At 45.7% G+C, this 15,941-nt stretch overlaps 1 protein-coding gene across 2 annotated transcripts in view; it reads left to right on the top strand.

The window, feature by feature from the left end:
• Pi4ka (phosphatidylinositol 4-kinase alpha) overlaps positions 1-14,010 on the top strand; it is a 134,338-nt gene extending 120,328 nt beyond the window's left edge. The window contains exons 43-55 of one of the 2 annotated variants that reach the window (XM_026401773.2): positions 3,086-3,206; positions 5,172-5,301; positions 6,999-7,069; positions 7,666-7,738; positions 7,846-7,916; positions 8,962-9,071; positions 9,517-9,621; positions 9,714-9,839; positions 10,187-10,307; positions 10,968-11,127; positions 11,761-11,850; positions 12,396-12,479; positions 13,530-14,010. In XM_026401773.2, the coding sequence (XP_026257558.2) occupies positions 3,086-3,206; positions 5,172-5,301; positions 6,999-7,069; positions 7,666-7,738; positions 7,846-7,916; positions 8,962-9,071; positions 9,517-9,621; positions 9,714-9,839; positions 10,187-10,307; positions 10,968-11,127; positions 11,761-11,850; positions 12,396-12,479; positions 13,530-13,581 (1,314 nt within the window). In that variant the 3' untranslated portion in view covers positions 13,582-14,010. Of the gene's footprint in view, positions 1-3,085; positions 3,207-5,171; positions 5,302-6,998; positions 7,070-7,665; positions 7,739-7,845; positions 7,917-8,961; positions 9,072-9,516; positions 9,622-9,713; positions 9,840-10,186; positions 10,308-10,947; positions 11,128-11,760; positions 11,851-12,395; positions 12,480-13,529 lie in introns of those variants that run through there. The other variant, XM_026401774.2, reaches the window with a different exon arrangement.
• Positions 14,011-15,941: the final 1,931 nt, after the last annotated feature.

The raw sequence follows: 15,941 nt of genomic DNA, 5'->3' as shown, positions 1-15,941 counted from the left end.
TTCAGCAATGTTCTCCCTTTACTGCTTGGTGCTATGCTTTGGTGGGAGCCAAACAGAACAGCCTAATCCAGTGGAGAAAGGGAGCTGGAACCACTGCCCAGGATCTCTGTGTGAACTCTGAGTGGTGGCCACCAGAAAAAGGATTGAGCACATGGAAACTTAGGCAGCTATACTTAGCTTGTAAATGAGGTCAAGGTTAGCATAAGGAAATGTAGGTAGGCTGCAGTTTCTATTATTTGCTGGTAGTTTACATCAGCTGCTTTTTAGAAATCTTTCTTATTTATTCCAGAAGTAGTGGCACATGACTATAATACCAACAACTCAGGGGGCTGAGGCAGGAAAATAACAAGTTTGAAGCCAGGCTGGAAAACTTAGCAAGACCCTGTCTCAAAATTTAAAAAATAAACTGGGCACAATGGCACACCCTTGTAATCCCAGCTGCTCAGGAGTCTGAGGCAGAAGGATCACAAGTTAAAAGCCAGGTGCTGAGAATCAAACCCAGGGCCTCGAATGTGCAAGGTGAGCACTTTACCTCTGAGCCACAACTCCAGCACCCCCCACCCCCCGCTGGGATGAGGCTTAGTAATAGAGCACTTGCCTAGCCTGCACAAAGCCCTGAGTTCCATCCATAGGTTTGGGGGGGAGGCGGGGGGAATAAGATGGTGCAATAGAGTGGGTCCTCCTTTCTAGGTCTTTCCTGCCTAGAAAAGTGCAACATGAGATTGTACACATGTTCCCAATTCAAATGTAGGATTACAGAGGTTTTTTGTATTTTGGTTTTTTACTGTGTTTCATTTTTAAGTTTGAATATTTTAACGCTAATAATATTGGTTGTTAACTACATTAACAAAGTACTTTTTTATTTTATCCTACTATGTAATACTTAGTAGCTTCAAAATAGCAATACCAATATTGTTACTAACAATTTGCTTACTGAAAAGTAGTTCAGATGTTTTTGCCTTTTTGTCCTTATATTTTCCACTGGGGGAAAAATATATGCTCTCTTGTGAAAGTTATTTTCTGTCTGTGGTTATAACAACACAGGACTTAGCTAACTTTATTTTTTTTTTCATGCTTACCATTTTAAGGGAATTTTTTTTAAAGTTCTAAGCCTGTGAGAACCAAATATCTATACATATTTGCTTAGACTTTTTTTAAATAAGAGGAAGAATAAGGCTAAGTGCTGTGGTACATACCTGTAGTCCTAGCTACTCAGGAAGCTGAGGTAGATGGATAGTTTGAGTCCAGGAGTTCAAGCCCAGCATGGCAACATAGTAAGACTCTGTTTAAAAGAAAAAGGGGGGTTGCAAGAACAAACCAAATCAAAAGCTAATAAAAATTTCCAGGGAGATGGGCTGGGGTTGTAGCTCAGTGGTGGAATGCTTGCCTCCCATGTGTGAGGCATTAGGTTTGATCCTCAGCACCACATAAAAATAAATAAAATAAAGGTATTGTGTCTATGTACAACTAAATATATGTATTTTTTTAATGTTTCCAGGGAGAGAGAAAACAAGATGAAGTGGTAGATATGTACCATGTTTAGTAATTTTTACTTTGGAACTCTCAGTGTTTACATTATTATAAAGAAAACATTTAAAAGCTATAGATTATTCACTGTTTACCTTTAGATTCATTTGCTGTCCAACTACAACTAAAAACAAAATATTTTTTAAAAAACAGAATTGGGAAATACCCATAGCCATGAATTATTAAAGCATTTCCTATGCTAAGCCTAGCCACCCACAATCCAAATTGGGAATATCCATTTTAGGAATACTTTACTATATGGTTGGCCTCAGATTGCTAAAGGTGAGACCTCTTCTGGGAGTCTTCTCTGAGTAACCAGTCTGCCTTTCTTAAGCCCAGGACATGGTCATTAAAACTAGAGTTACCTGCCGGGTGCACAGTGGTGCACATCTGTAATCCCAGCAACTCGGGAGGTTGAGTCAGGAGGATAGTGAGTTCAAAGCCAGCCCTAAAAATAGCAAGGTTCTGGGCAACTCAGGGAAACCTGTTTCTAAATAAAATACAAAATAGGGCTGGTGACGTGGCTCAGTGGTTGAGTGCACATGAGTTCAATTCCCAGTACCAAAAAAAAAAAAAAAAAAAGTTACCAAGCTGGATGTAAGGGTGCATATCTGTAATCTCAACTACTCAAGAGACTGAGGCAGGAGGATTGCAAATTTAAAGCTAGCCTGGGCAACTTATTGAGATCCTGTCTCAAATTAAAATTTAAAGAGTAGTCTGGAGGTGTAGCTCAGTGGTAGAACACTCCTTGCCTAGCATGCATGAGACCCTGGTTTTAAGCTCTGTATGGTGGGGGGAAAAAAAACCTGGTGCTACTAGTCTAGTGGTAAGAAATGATCAGAAAGGAAGAGAAATAGGTCCTTAGGATACTGGCTGTGTGTCAACTTAGCAGAAAATAGGTGTACATTAGATAGGGCTTTCTAGAATCTGCTTATCACTTTACTTTGGAACATTTGTTCTAAACAGCCTGTTTACAAATGAGCTTTTGGTACCTAGTCTACTCATTTCTCACACTTAACAAAAGCAAAAATTGCTTTTGGAGGGCTTTGTTCATTTACTTGCTTGCAGTACTGGGGATTGATCTCAGGGCTTTGCACATGCTAGGCAAGCTCTCTTTACCACTGAGCTATATCCCCAGCCCCAGAAACTAGTTTTGAGAATCATGGTTTTTAAATTCAACATGTAGAAACAGGAGACAAATGCTGATTCAGGCCTGTATTGAAGACCTCTCCCACTTGGGTCCCAACTCACCAGCTACCAGCCAGCTGAAACTTGGCCTGTCCCCCTGGGCTAGTCTTGCCATTGATCCTGGAGAGCTCACCCACACAGTTGGTACCTGTGCAGCCAAGCTTTGGGAGTTAACTCTTCGACTGGGTTAGAAAATCTTTTCCTGGGCTGGGGATGTAGCTCAGTGATAAAGCACTTGCCTAGCATATGTGAGACTCTAGTTCAATTCCCAGCACATCACTACAAAAAAAAGAAAAAGAACGAACATCATTTCTGGCAGAAAGTGAGTGGACCCAAAGCCTGGGCTGACAGTGATTTTGCTTTACTACAGATGGGCTATGTGCGTGAGTATATTCTGTGGGCAGCATCCAAATCCCAGCTTCTGGCACACCAGTTTATCTGGAACATGAAAACTAACATCTACCTGGATGAAGAAGGGCACCAGAAGGACCGTGAGTATTTTTTTTTTTTTTTTTTTAGTGATACACTTCTCACTATTAACATTACAGGCAGAGCAGCCTTCAAAAAACGTTTGCTATATGTCCCCTCCAAGAACCACCAAGCAGCTCTCAGGGGTAAGAGCCCCAGGTTAGACAGCTGTTTGTGTGATCAGAGCTCAACACAGACTCTGCCTGACACAACCTATGATTCTGTGTAAGGGCAGCAATTCTCCAAGTAGCCTCTAGGCTCTTCATACTCTTTTAAAAACTGTTGAAACCTCAAAGAGCTTTGGTTTATGTGGGCATTAGCTATCAATATTAAACAGAATTAGAAATTAAAACTGAGAGGGCTTAGTATTAAGTATGGCATTAAGTATAGCTTAATAATAGGGTGCTTGCCAAGCTAATATGCAAAGCCCTGGGTCAATCCCCAGTACTAGGTGCTGGGAGAGGGGCGGGGAGCCTGAGGAATTTTAAAAATTTTAAAAGGCTAAATCATCTAGGTTTGTGTAAGTACACTGTATGATGTTCACAGTTACCAAAATTGCCTAATAATGCATTTCTCATTTCATGTTCCATTGTTAAGTGACACATGGCTATATTGAAAAATCATCTAATATCCTACCCAGTCTTGTCAGAAAGATATTTAAGTTAGGAAGCTGTTGAACTCATAGGAGCAGATGTAAGTTATTTTTCCCCAAAAAAAAAATTTTTAGTTCTCCTTTTTTGACAGGATCTAAATTTCTGAGGCTGGCCTCAAATTTGCAATCCTATGGCCTCATAATCCTAAACCTGTAATCCCAAATCACTGGGATTACAGGTTTGTGCCACCACACCCACAATTCTTAGTTCTCCTTTAAGTGGCAGATTTTCTGTTCATTTTCAAGAAAACTTCTGCCATAGATTTAAGTCTGAATAGCTATATTTTACGTATCATTCTTTGAAGTAATAAATGAAGTCCTACTGGGCAAGGTAATCCTAACTACTCTGGAGGTTGAAGCAGGAGTATCATAGGTTTGAACTCAACCTTGGCAATTTGGAGAGATGTTGTCTCAAATTTTTAAAAAGGGGGTATAGCTGCTAGGTGGCAATGGCACACATCTGTAATCCCAGCAGCTCTGGAGGCTGAGACAGGAGGATTGCAAGTTCAAAGCCAGCCTCAGCAATAGTAAGGCGCTAAGCAACTCAGACCCTGTCTCTAAATAAAATACAAAATAGGGGCTGGGGTTGTGGCTCAGTGGTAGAGCGCTCACCTCGCACGTGTGAGACCCTGGGTTCGATCCTCAGCACCACATAAAAATAAATAAACAAAATAAAGATATTGTGCCCATGTATAAACAAATATTTTTAAAAAATAAATAAAATACAAAATAGGGCTGGGGATGTGGCTCAGCAGTTAAGTGCCCCTGAGTTCAATCCCTGGTACCCTACCACCCCCCAAAAAAAGGGAGTGTAGCTCAGTGGTAGAGTGTACCAGTGTTCAATACCCAGCACCACCAAAAAAACAAAACAAAAAATAGTTTCATGAAAAAAGAGGTGAGTTCAGCTTGAAAGTCAGACAAATGCTCTGTTCTCAGGTCAGGACAGTGCAGGCTTTAAATACAGCAAGGTCACTGCTTGGGCATCCTATTTTCATCACACAGAATATTGAAAAGTCATGTACTTGGTTTAATAAAATTAATTTGTATTACTTCACGGGGGACATTCTCAAGTGACACTGGCTTTTTCTTTACTATGAGTGTGTAGCAGTAAGGAATCCATGCATGTGGCCCTGTCTTCAGCTCCACTCTGGTGCCAGAAGCTTTTCCCATTAGCATAGCTAGTGTCAGCAGTGAAGGGGGCAATGATGGCCTGCATACCACGTCCACAGAGCACACTACACATACTTCTGTTAGGGTGCTGAGATACCCTTGGCCTGAGTGGACTGAAGGACTCTATTGCAGCCACAGGAGCTCAACTTTTTTGTTTCTTTGGCAGCTGACATTGGTGACCTTTTGGAGCAGTTAGTAGAAGAGATTACAGGCTCCCTGTCAGGACCAGCCAAGGATTTCTACCAGCGGGAATTTGACTTCTTTAACAAGATCACCAATGTATCAGCCATCATCAAGTAAGTGGCAGCACTTCAGAATACTTTTCTGGGATGTCTCATTCCAATCCCTGTCACTCCTTGAAATTGCCTAGGGAGCTTTAAAAACATCAATGCCTGGTCCCAAGTTCCCATCCCAACCAGGTAAATGAGAGTTCCTGTGGTGGGGCTGCTGCTGATTCTGGTATACAGCCAGAGTGAAGGAGCTCTGCTCTGGTGATTCAACGTAACTTGCACTGCCACATCATTTCAGGACACATCTTAGTTTCAGTCCCTGTGTTGCCCCACAGTTAAGTCACTCTGCCTTCTCCAAGATCTGAAGGATCCTAGTGGTATCAGGGAAATTACACATCCTTCACAGCTTCTATCATTGTTGGCCTGGGCCCTCAATTCACATGGATCTGACTCCATGCTTGGCTCTCAGTGTCATTTCTCATTTGCATGGGATGGAGCCCTGGAGTTGAGGACATTGGGCACATGCCCAGGATGACCCAGGAAAGGGAGGGAGGATTAGGCACAGTTCTTCCCGGCCTTGCTCCCCCTGGGCTATCTCCATCACACAGCTGCTTCTACTTTGGTCATTCCAAGATCTGACCATTTCTCCAGTAGCTCTTTCCTGGGCAGCAATTCTGGCAGCTTCTAGCCCACAAAGATAAAGGGTTGAAGGAGTATGTTAGTCAGATTTGCCTCACTATAACAAAATACCTGAAATAATCAATTTAAAAAGAGGGAAGGCATTGGGGCTGGGGCTGTAGCTCAGTGGCAGAGTACTTGCCTCACATGTGTGAGGAACTGGGTTCAATCCTTAGTATACATAAAAATAACAAATAAAATAAAGGCTTTCTGTTCATCTACATCTACAAAAAAATTAAGAAAGAAAAAAAAGAGGAAAGAGGTTAGGGATGTAGCTCAGTGTACATGCTTACCATGCACAAGGCCCTGGATCTGATCCCCAGCACCAAAAAGAGGAAAGGCTTATTTTGGCTCACAGTGTCAGAGGGTTCAGTCCATGATCAGTTAGTCCTATTTCTTTCGGGCCTCTGGCAACAGGAACACATAGCAAAGGAAGCTACTCACCTATGGCAGCAAAGAATCAGAAAGAGACCAGCATTGCCGATCTCTTTAGGGGCAAACCTCCAGTGACCTAAAAGCTCTCACTAGGTCTTACCTTTTAAAAGTCTCTACCACTTTCCAGTAGCACTAAGCTCAGGATTAAGCCTTTAATACATGTGCCTTTGGGAGACATTTCAGATCCAAACTATAGGAGGGAGATAACATTTCCTGGGTGGTATCATGTGTAAATAGGTGCAGGTCTCCAATTATCACCTTCCACCCTTATCCTAAGGCAGGAAGTCTAAAGGACCTGCCAGTCATGCAGGAAGTAAATTACAGAGACAGCATTTGAATCCAGCCCCCATAGCCACCTGTCTTTCCCAATGCTTCAAACAGCAATACACACATCCCACACACAAGGCAAGAGGCAGAGACAACTAGAAAACAGCCCCACCTTGGTCCTGTGACCATCTAGGCTTCTCCATGAGAGAAATACCGCACAGGCACTGCTGCAAATAGTCTCCTGACAATTGGGACTTGGGCAGGAATAGCTGGAACTGGGAAGAGAGAAATAGAAAAGGGAATACAAATGGGATGGCCATGGGCTGTCCCTCAGAGGCCAGTTCCTGCAGGAAACAAAAAATTATTTCTGTTTTGTTTTTCAGGCCCTACCCTAAAGGCGATGAGAGAAAGAAGGCTTGTCTGTCAGCTCTGTCTGAAGTGAAGGTGCAGCCTGGTAAGCAGGCAGCCTCTGTAGGCCTGTGAAACAGAGGGGAACTTCTGCTCTCTCCAGGTAGTACAGGGCACCCATAAAGACAATGGCCAGCCACACACACATATGCTTGGGCCCTTGGGCATCGAATGCTCCAAGAATGGGGTTTCCTCTTATCCTTCTTCTGGATACATTTACAGAGGAAGAGAAGCCCTTGACTATGGAACAAGCACAAGAATGGAAGTATGTTGAGAGATGCTGAGACTAGCAGAGGCAGGGTGGAAAATTCCCACCTGGAGAGCAAAATTCCACCAGGGTTGGTGGCAGATAGCTTCTGTAAAGCTGAGGCTCAGCACATCCTTTTTGATAAGCATCTCCTGGGAGGTGTGGCTCATTTGTTAGCTGTCTGAAAAGATCTGTGAAAGTCAGAGTCAGGGAGAACAGATCTATAACAGCCAAAGTATAAGAAGTTGCTGGTAACCATGGATGAGAAGCAGTCCTCTGCAAGGTGGGCTGACTGCAGGGTGGACTTTCCATGTAAAGTGTGTGTTGGGAACTGTTTGTTGCCTCCACCATGATCATACGTGAGCTCCCTATGCCTCCCTTCTGTTCCTGCACAGGCTGCTACCTGCCCAGCAATCCTGAGGCCATTGTGCTGGACATTGACTACAAGTCTGGGACTCCCATGCAGAGGTGAGTGCCTCCCTTGCCCCCTTCTGCAGTGGCCTTACTTAGTAGTTTGCTGTATCACATGTGCCATGTTCTTTCTTTTTTTTTTTTTTTTTTTTTTTTTTTTGTAGTGCTGCAAAAGCCCCATATCTGGCTAAATTTAAGGTGAAACGATGTGGAGTAAGTGAACTTGAAAAAGAAGGTCAGTAAAGAATTCTGCTTTAATTTGGGATCTAAATGCTTTTCCTTGCTAGTGCCAGTTTCTTTTGGCCTGTTTAGTTTATTACCAGCTCCCCATAAAAGATGATGGCTGCTACCTCTCAATCTTACCTCTCCCTTGGAGATGGCATGGAACTTGTATATATGACAGACATGCCCACCTTGGAAATACGCCCCAAGTCAGCTGCATAATCAGAAGGCCCCTTTAGGACTGAGTAGCCTGGGGCATTTGTGACTTAGTTTCCTCTGGCAGCCTTACAGACTGGGGTCATAAATCTTACATCCAGGTGTTGGCAGAGCCATGCTCTCTCTGAAGGCTCTAAAACAAGATTCTTCTTGCTTCGCCAAGCTTCTGGTGGTCTCCAGCAATCCTTGATATTCCCTGGCTTATAGCAGCATCGCCCAAACCTTCACCTCTGCCTTCACATGGCCAAATTTCCCTCTTATAAGGATGCTAGTCATTAGATTTGAACACCACCCCCCATCCAATATGACCTCATCTTGACTTGATTATACCTGAAAAGACCCTATTTCCAAATAAGTCACATTCTGAGGTTTTGGGTAAGCAAGAATTTTGGAGTAACACCTTTCAACCCAGTAGAGGGGATGTGGCCAGCTGCAGAGAGGCCGCTGGCCATTGTGGGAGCACACCTTCCATGGCCTTTCCTACACTCTGGCTCCTAAGGCCCCTGGGAACCCCAGTGTACAGACATGTTCTTCCTGTCCCACGGACTCACAGTGCCCAACACTGATCCTGGGCATACCTGAGACCTCTCTGTGTATAAAAATGGGGTTCCTGTTTTCAGTTTCATTTAAGCCTGAATATTCTTAGGAAAAGACTCCTAACCCGGTAATTCCACCCGCTGACTCATGACATTTTGGAGGCCCTGTAGGATCCCTGTTTGGCCCCATTGAGCTTTGCAGAATTGATCCCTAAGATTCCTGGGATTCTCTCCAGACTCGTGAGCAGGACTTTGCCCTGAAGCCTAACAGGTCTTCTCACTACCCTTGGCCTGTCTGCCTCACAGGTCTTCGATGCCACTCAGACTCTGAGGATGACTCGGGCAGTCAGGATGCTGATGATCAGAAGATCTGCTGGCAGGCAGCCATCTTCAAAGTGGGGGATGACTGCCGGCAGGTGACAGAGTTGGCTTAGCAGGGCCATGCCTCTTTTCCCCCAGGTTGTAGGCACACTAAAGAGGCAAGCTTTACATACAGAGATGTGAATCTTTGCTTCCCCTCATTTGGTTCAGGTACCATGTAGTAAATTAGGGCTGTGCCAAACCCAGTGATCTCTCCTTCTTGCCCTAACTGCTCCACCTCCAGTGCCCACCCAGAGGGAAATGCCCTGAGGCCAGCAGGGCCCCCCTACCCATTTGTATCCTCCAGGCCTCATGGCCTTATGCCTAACCCATGCCTGAGTGCGTAGTGAGTCAAGGCCCTGCTCAGCTATGGCCTCCCTTCTTCTATTACTGGCTTCTTGGCTTCTGCCCTGTATGAACCTCAAGGACCACTAGGAACTGAGTGGGCCAGGGACCAAGGAGAGGCCAGCCAACTGCATCCCATACCTCCTTGGTTCCTAGGACATGTTGGCCCTGCAGATCATTGACCTTTTCAAGAACATCTTCCAGCTGGTTGGCCTCGACCTCTTTGTTTTTCCCTATCGGGTAGTGGCTACTGCCCCTGGGGTAAGTTACCTGAACAGGAGCCCCACAAAAAACCTGTCAATGCCTTCCACTTAGCAGGCCTTAAGATCCATCCTTCCTTCTTTCTTTTCTAGTGCGGGGTGATAGAGTGCATCCCTGACTGTACTTCTCGAGACCAGCTAGGACGCCAGACAGACTTTGGCATGTATGACTACTTCACACGCCAGTATGGGGATGAGTCTACCCTGGCCTTCCAACAGGTAACCAGCAGGGCCTCAGCCCCAGAGGGCTTATTTATACCCATCCCACCTCCACCACTCTCCTGTTAATCAGCACCTGCTTGCTTCCTTCCCCTGATCTTCAGAGTCCTCCTTCATTAGGGATACCTGTAACCTCCCTTGGCCATCATCATAGGAGCCTAGAGCTGAATTCCCCACAGAAAATGAACCTCTGAGTGTGGGAGGTCCTGCACATCAGACCCAACCATGCTCACTTCTACTGCTGAGGTCTGCCAAGGTGGAGCCAGAGAGCCAGGCTTGGGGTCCTGGGTACAGAATCAGGGAGAGCTCCCACAGGTCCCAGAGCCATTGTAGCCCTTTCTACACAGGCACGCTACAACTTTATCCGAAGCATGGCCGCCTACAGCCTCCTATTGTTCCTGCTGCAGATCAAGGACAGACACAATGGCAACATCATGCTGGACAAGAAGGGCCACATCATCCACATTGGTCAGCCGGGCCACAATTATAATATCCACTCCTTTCACCCTTCAGACTTCAGGGAAGGAAGGGGGCACCCACAGAGAAGAGCAAGCATGCCCAGAGCCACCCATCAGGGAGGGCTGGTGAGGGGGTGGGGCATACATGTCAAGCTCTGAGATCCAGGCTGTTGGCCACCAAGCCATCATACTGTGGAGGGTACCCAACTGGGCCCCAGGAAGTTGCCACCCTAGGGGAGTAGCCAGGAGCTCCAGGTCAGGAACCAGGCTTGTTCAAGCTTAGTACAGGCCTCACTTTACTCCAGCCTGCTCCCACCTTCACTTTCTTCCCTCTCTCTTCTTCCTCTGCCTATACCTCCCTGGCTGTCCCCAAGAAAACCTGGCCCATGGCCTGATTGTGGGTTGTGGTATTTCTGAGTTCATTTCTGCTCCTTAAAACAGACTGCCAGGGCTGGGGCTGTAGCTCAGCGGCAAAGCACTTGCCTAGCATGTGAGAGGCACTGATTTGATCCTTAACACCACATAAAAATGAAACAAATAAAGGCATGCTGTCCATCTACAACTATAATTTTTTAAATGACTTGCTTATTTAAAAAAAAAAAAAAGATTGCCCCCATCCCCACCTGCCCTCACATCTGCCCCAGTTACAGGTGGCTTTGGGGTCTTGCAGACTTTGGCTTCATGTTTGAAAGCTCACCGGGAGGCAACCTTGGCTGGGAACCAGACATCAAGCTGACAGACGAGATGGTGATGATCATGGGAGGCAAGATGGAGGCTACTCCCTTCAAATGGTTCATGGAGATGTGTGTCCGTGGCTACCTGGCTGTGCGGTGAGACCTGGGGCATCAGAATAGACAGCCCCTCAAAGGTGGAGAGGAGAGAGGTGCCAGCAGCACCTGGTACCCAGGCCTTACCTTCTGGTCACCACTCTGTTTACCTCTGCTAGCAATCTCTCCTCACTCTGAACCTCCAGTCACATCCTGCCAATGCCCCTCAGTCTTAGGCTTCCCCTTTAGGGCATCTTACCTACCCTTTAACAATTGCCTGAGCACCTACCATCCCCCAAACTGCATGCTGGAGACTGGTATTGTCTGGTTTCACATGGTGTGTCACTTGGCCAAGTCCACACAACATGTGTGATAACATCTAGACTCTAACCCCTAAGTACCTCCTGCCCTGCAGGACAAGGGAGGGTCAAATTATCTTTGAAACCATGGCTAGAGGCCTCACATGGTCTGGACAGGGTGGGACCACTCAACAATCCTGGGGTGTGTGTGAACAACCCAGTCCAGGGATGTGCCAGCTGGGGAGCAGCAAGTTGCATGTGAAGGGGCTGCCATAGAAGGAAAGGTGCAGTGGGAATCCAGAGGGACCTGTTGGGGACAGCCATGCCACAGGACTATAGGCAGGGCCACCTGCTCAGGCTGACTTTTGTCTACCCTACAATCCCCATCTCTCCACAGGCCTTATATGGACGCAGTTGTCTCTCTGGTCACTCTCATGTTGGACACGGGTCTGCCCTGTTTCCGTGGCCAGACAATCAAGCTCTTGAAGTAGGTTCCTTAACAGACACACAGACCATCTGGGAGACAGTTGTCCATTGGCATAGGCTCTACCCATGGGATCCTGTTATGTGACTGTAACTGTGATTATCATTTCCTTGCAACTCCAGAGCAGACAGGGTTCCTGGGTGAAACTGTCATCAGATCATATTTGCAGAACAACCCAGCTTCTGCTGGCCACATGAGGTCACATGCAGGCATCCTTTAGTTTCTCGATGTTGCTAACCTGACCCTAAGCCTTGGGACTGTAGCAGCTTAGCTGCCCCATGCTTAGTCCTCCCCAGCCATGGGACCACTTAGGCCTAGAAGCTGAAGGGACAGGGATAAGCCCATACTAGGCCACATATACCCTCAGCACTATTCCCAGATTCTGGAACATGGATTCTAAGGGTACATTTCCAGGGCATGGCCTTCAACTATACAGATTTGCACAGATGCCACAATTCATTCCACAGGCAGAACCACTTCACACTGGAGGCAGGGTTAGGAAGGGAGCTATAGCAGCCAACAGCAACACCCTTTGGTCTTTCTCCCAGGCATAGATTTAGCCCCAACATGACTGAGCGAGAGGCTGCAAATTTCATCATGAAGGTCATCCAGAGCTGCTTCCTCAGTAACAGGCAAGTCACTACCTGCCCATGGTCACAGGGGGGCCAGGGCTAGGCCTAGATCAGGTGACAATGAGCCTGTATTCCCACAGGTCTCTTGTGGGGAGACCTGTGATTACTTGATTGTAATGGGAACTCGCAAGGAGTAATGGGTGCTGATTCAGGGAGGCTTGGGAATGCTGAGGAGAACACCTGGCAGAGGTTGAAGGCAGGACTTATAGGGTTGTTGAACTTCAGGCACACAGGGCCAAGAAGAGCAGGAAGGGAGCTCCAGATGGTTTGGACACCTTGTGCAGGTGCTGTGTTAGCACTGATGGAAGGGGCAGGGTGGGGACAATTGTCACATATTGATGTGAGAGCCATTATGGGAGGTGGGTGTAGGTGCTAAAGGCAGAGCCCAGGCTGAGGGGTGTCCACTCTGAACAGGGAGAAGGTGGTTTGAGCAATTAGGTGATTGCTAAGTCTCCTAAAGATGGGGAGGATAGGAGGCTAGGGTGCCTAGTTGCATGCTGAGTCACTCTATACCAAAGCAGGCAGAGAACCAGGGTATAGCCATCTAATCAGGAAACTACTGGCTGAGCCTGTGAGGAAGATGTAGAGAACCCACCCAGAAAGCCCACAGGGTCTGGTGCCCTAACAGGCAAAAAGAAAGAGGCCTGAAGAACACGGCAGAGAAATGGGAGGTAGCTCAGGATGGGTGTGGGGAGCACCCAAGTATTGTCAAATGGCATTTCTATGAAAGCAGTTTGTGGAACAGAATAAAGAGGACCTAAGGTGAAATAAGACAAGCATGTGCTGAGAGTGCGGAGCAGGCTGGGAATAGAAAGAGGGAGCACTATGCCTCCCAAATCAGAGAATGACAGGCCATGGGGCTGAGGTGGTGGCATCTGTACACCTGAGCCTGTTTTAGAGTCTGCTGCCAGCATATTCACACATTCAAGTTGCTGGGTTGAGCAGGAAGAAGGGTTTAGCAGGTAGGGAGGACTCCCCAGGGGTGAGGGGGTGCCCTGACTGAGCAGCCTCCTTATAGCCTCCCTTTACTTTCTTGCTTTGACCTTCTAGGAGCCGGACCTATGACATGATCCAATACTATCAGAATGACATCCCTTATTAAGGAGTGGCCCTCTGAAGCCCAGCCCTCTGCCCTGTGTGGCCCTTCCCAAAGGCCACCCACAATCATGGAGCATGAGAGCATTTCTGCCCCAGCTGTCCCTCAAGAAGCTCCCACACTATGGTCAAAATGGGTGAGCTACTGTTGGCCCTGCCATTTCACCCAGCAGCATGTTTTATAGGAAAAAGAACTGAAGCCCTAGAACCTGGCAACTACTCCTTCCTTAGGCATGGCCCCATGTGACAATGCTTGGTGATGCCAGAGAGACTGAGATGACAATCATCTGATGGTGCTGTCTATGCACAGGTGTGAATCTTTTGTTTGCACTGGATACATTCCCTACCTGGCTTATTACATAGGTACATGAAGTATTTTCTTGTGTATAAAAAAATTATATGCAACTTAATAAGATTGAACTAACATGGACAAAATAAAAACCCCAAAAAATGCTGTGTTGGAATTTTATTTTTGCAGTACTGGGAATTGAGCTAAGGGCACTCCACCACCGAGCTACATCCCCAGCCCTTTTTATTTACAAAGTTTTGGTGAGGCTGGTCTCAAACAGGATATTCCTGCCTCAGCCTCCTGAGTCTCTGAAATTACAGGTGAGCACCACTGTGCCTGGTTTGACTGATGAGTTTATCAGTGTGTCCTAGCTTTGCTTCTGAAGGGGGAAGGCTCAGTGTTACCTGCTTTTCCTCCTTGTGTCCTTTATAGAGGGGAAAGACCCTCCTGCTCGGGAATTGCCCTCATGGGACTTTCGCAGGTTGCTGGCCCAGACACACCAGTTATGGCTTAAGCCTCACACAAATGCCAAAAATAACATTGTATTATCCTCAACTGATTCCTGCCAGCTTCAGAGCCGTCTGTCTCTCTTAGGACTGCCAAGGAGGTTACCCCACTTGTTTTTGTCCTAAGCGCAAGCTTCATTCATTTGCATTTGCTCTAGTCATTCCCATGATGGGCAATCACTTCTGCTGTCATCTGTCTCTTAGAGGTGCTGTGTTCTGGGACTGCAAAATTGTTGCTTGACTAGCTCGTAATAACTTTATCTATTCTAACCCATTGTCTTCTCTATCTTAAGCAGGCAAGCAGACTAAGACAGGTGCAGTGTAATCCCAGTGCTTGGGAGGTTGGGAGAGGAGGATCCCAAGTTCAAAGCCAGCCTCAGCAACTTAGCAAATCCTGTTTCAAAATAAAAAGGGCTGAGGATGTGGCTCAGTGGCTAAGCACCCCTGTGTGGTTCAATCTTTGGTAGAAAAAAAAAAAAAAAGAATCGAAGCCAGAAAATAATTTTTTTTCATTCACAATATTGGCTAGGGCTGGGGCTGTAACTCAGTGGTAGAGCACCTGCCTTGCACGTGTGAGGCATTGGGTTCAATCCTCAGCACCACATAAAAATAAATGAAGACATTGTGTCATCTATTACTAAAAATGGAAAATAAAGATTGGCTTAATAATGGGTCAGAGGTAAAGAGAAAACCAATCACCTGAAAGGGCAATGGAATTACTAAAATGATGAGATTACCACAGCATGAAGAATAAGAAAGGTGAACAAGAAGCTCCTATCAACTTAGAATTGCCAGAGTTGATGAAGAATCAATACTCAGCTTCAGGTAGCAGTTGAAGCCTGAGCAATATATGTAAAAGTATAAATAAGAAATTAATGTGTAAGTTAAAACAAGGTTTTAAAAATATTGGAGTGTAGATTGTTCAGTGGTAGAACACTTGCCTAGCATGTGCAAAGCCCTGAGTTACATCACCAACACCAGAAATTTTTTTAAAAAATGCTAATAATTAAATTAGGGCTGGGCCTGTAGCTCACTGGGTTCAATCCTTAGCGCCACATAAAATAAAGAAAATAGGGGCTAGGGTTGAAACTGAAGTAGAAGGATCTTGCCTATCCTAGGCAATTTAGCAAGATGATGTCTTAGCAACTTAGATATCTCAAAAGTATATATTAACCCAAAGAAGGTAGAAAAAGAACAAAAAATAACATGTTGGGCTGCTGCAGATGTAGCTTCATGGTAAGAGTGCTTGCCTAGGATGTGCAAAACCATAGGTTCATGGGTTCAATCTCCAGTACCACAAAAAAAAAAAAAAAAGTTGGTGAGATATAGAGAAATCTTACAATTATAGACTTAAATCCAGCTATATCAATAATTATATTAAATAATGGACTAATCACTCCACTTGGGCTAGAGTTGTAGCTCCATGGTAGAGCACTTCCTAGCACATGTGAGGTACTAGGTTCGAACCTCAACACATTGGGTATTATGTCCATCTAACAACTAAAAATATTAGGGAAAAAAAAGACTCTTATTAGCTGACTAATAGGTTTTTTTTGTGGGTGTGAGATCAAG

The sequence above is a fragment of the Urocitellus parryii genome, chromosome 3, assembly GCF_045843805.1.
Source record: "Urocitellus parryii isolate mUroPar1 chromosome 3, mUroPar1.hap1, whole genome shotgun sequence".
NCBI classification, from domain to species: Eukaryota; Metazoa; Chordata; class Mammalia; order Rodentia; family Sciuridae; genus Urocitellus; species Urocitellus parryii.
Note: the sequence above shows the minus strand (reverse complement) of the source record. Positions and strands in the feature narration are given on the sequence as shown.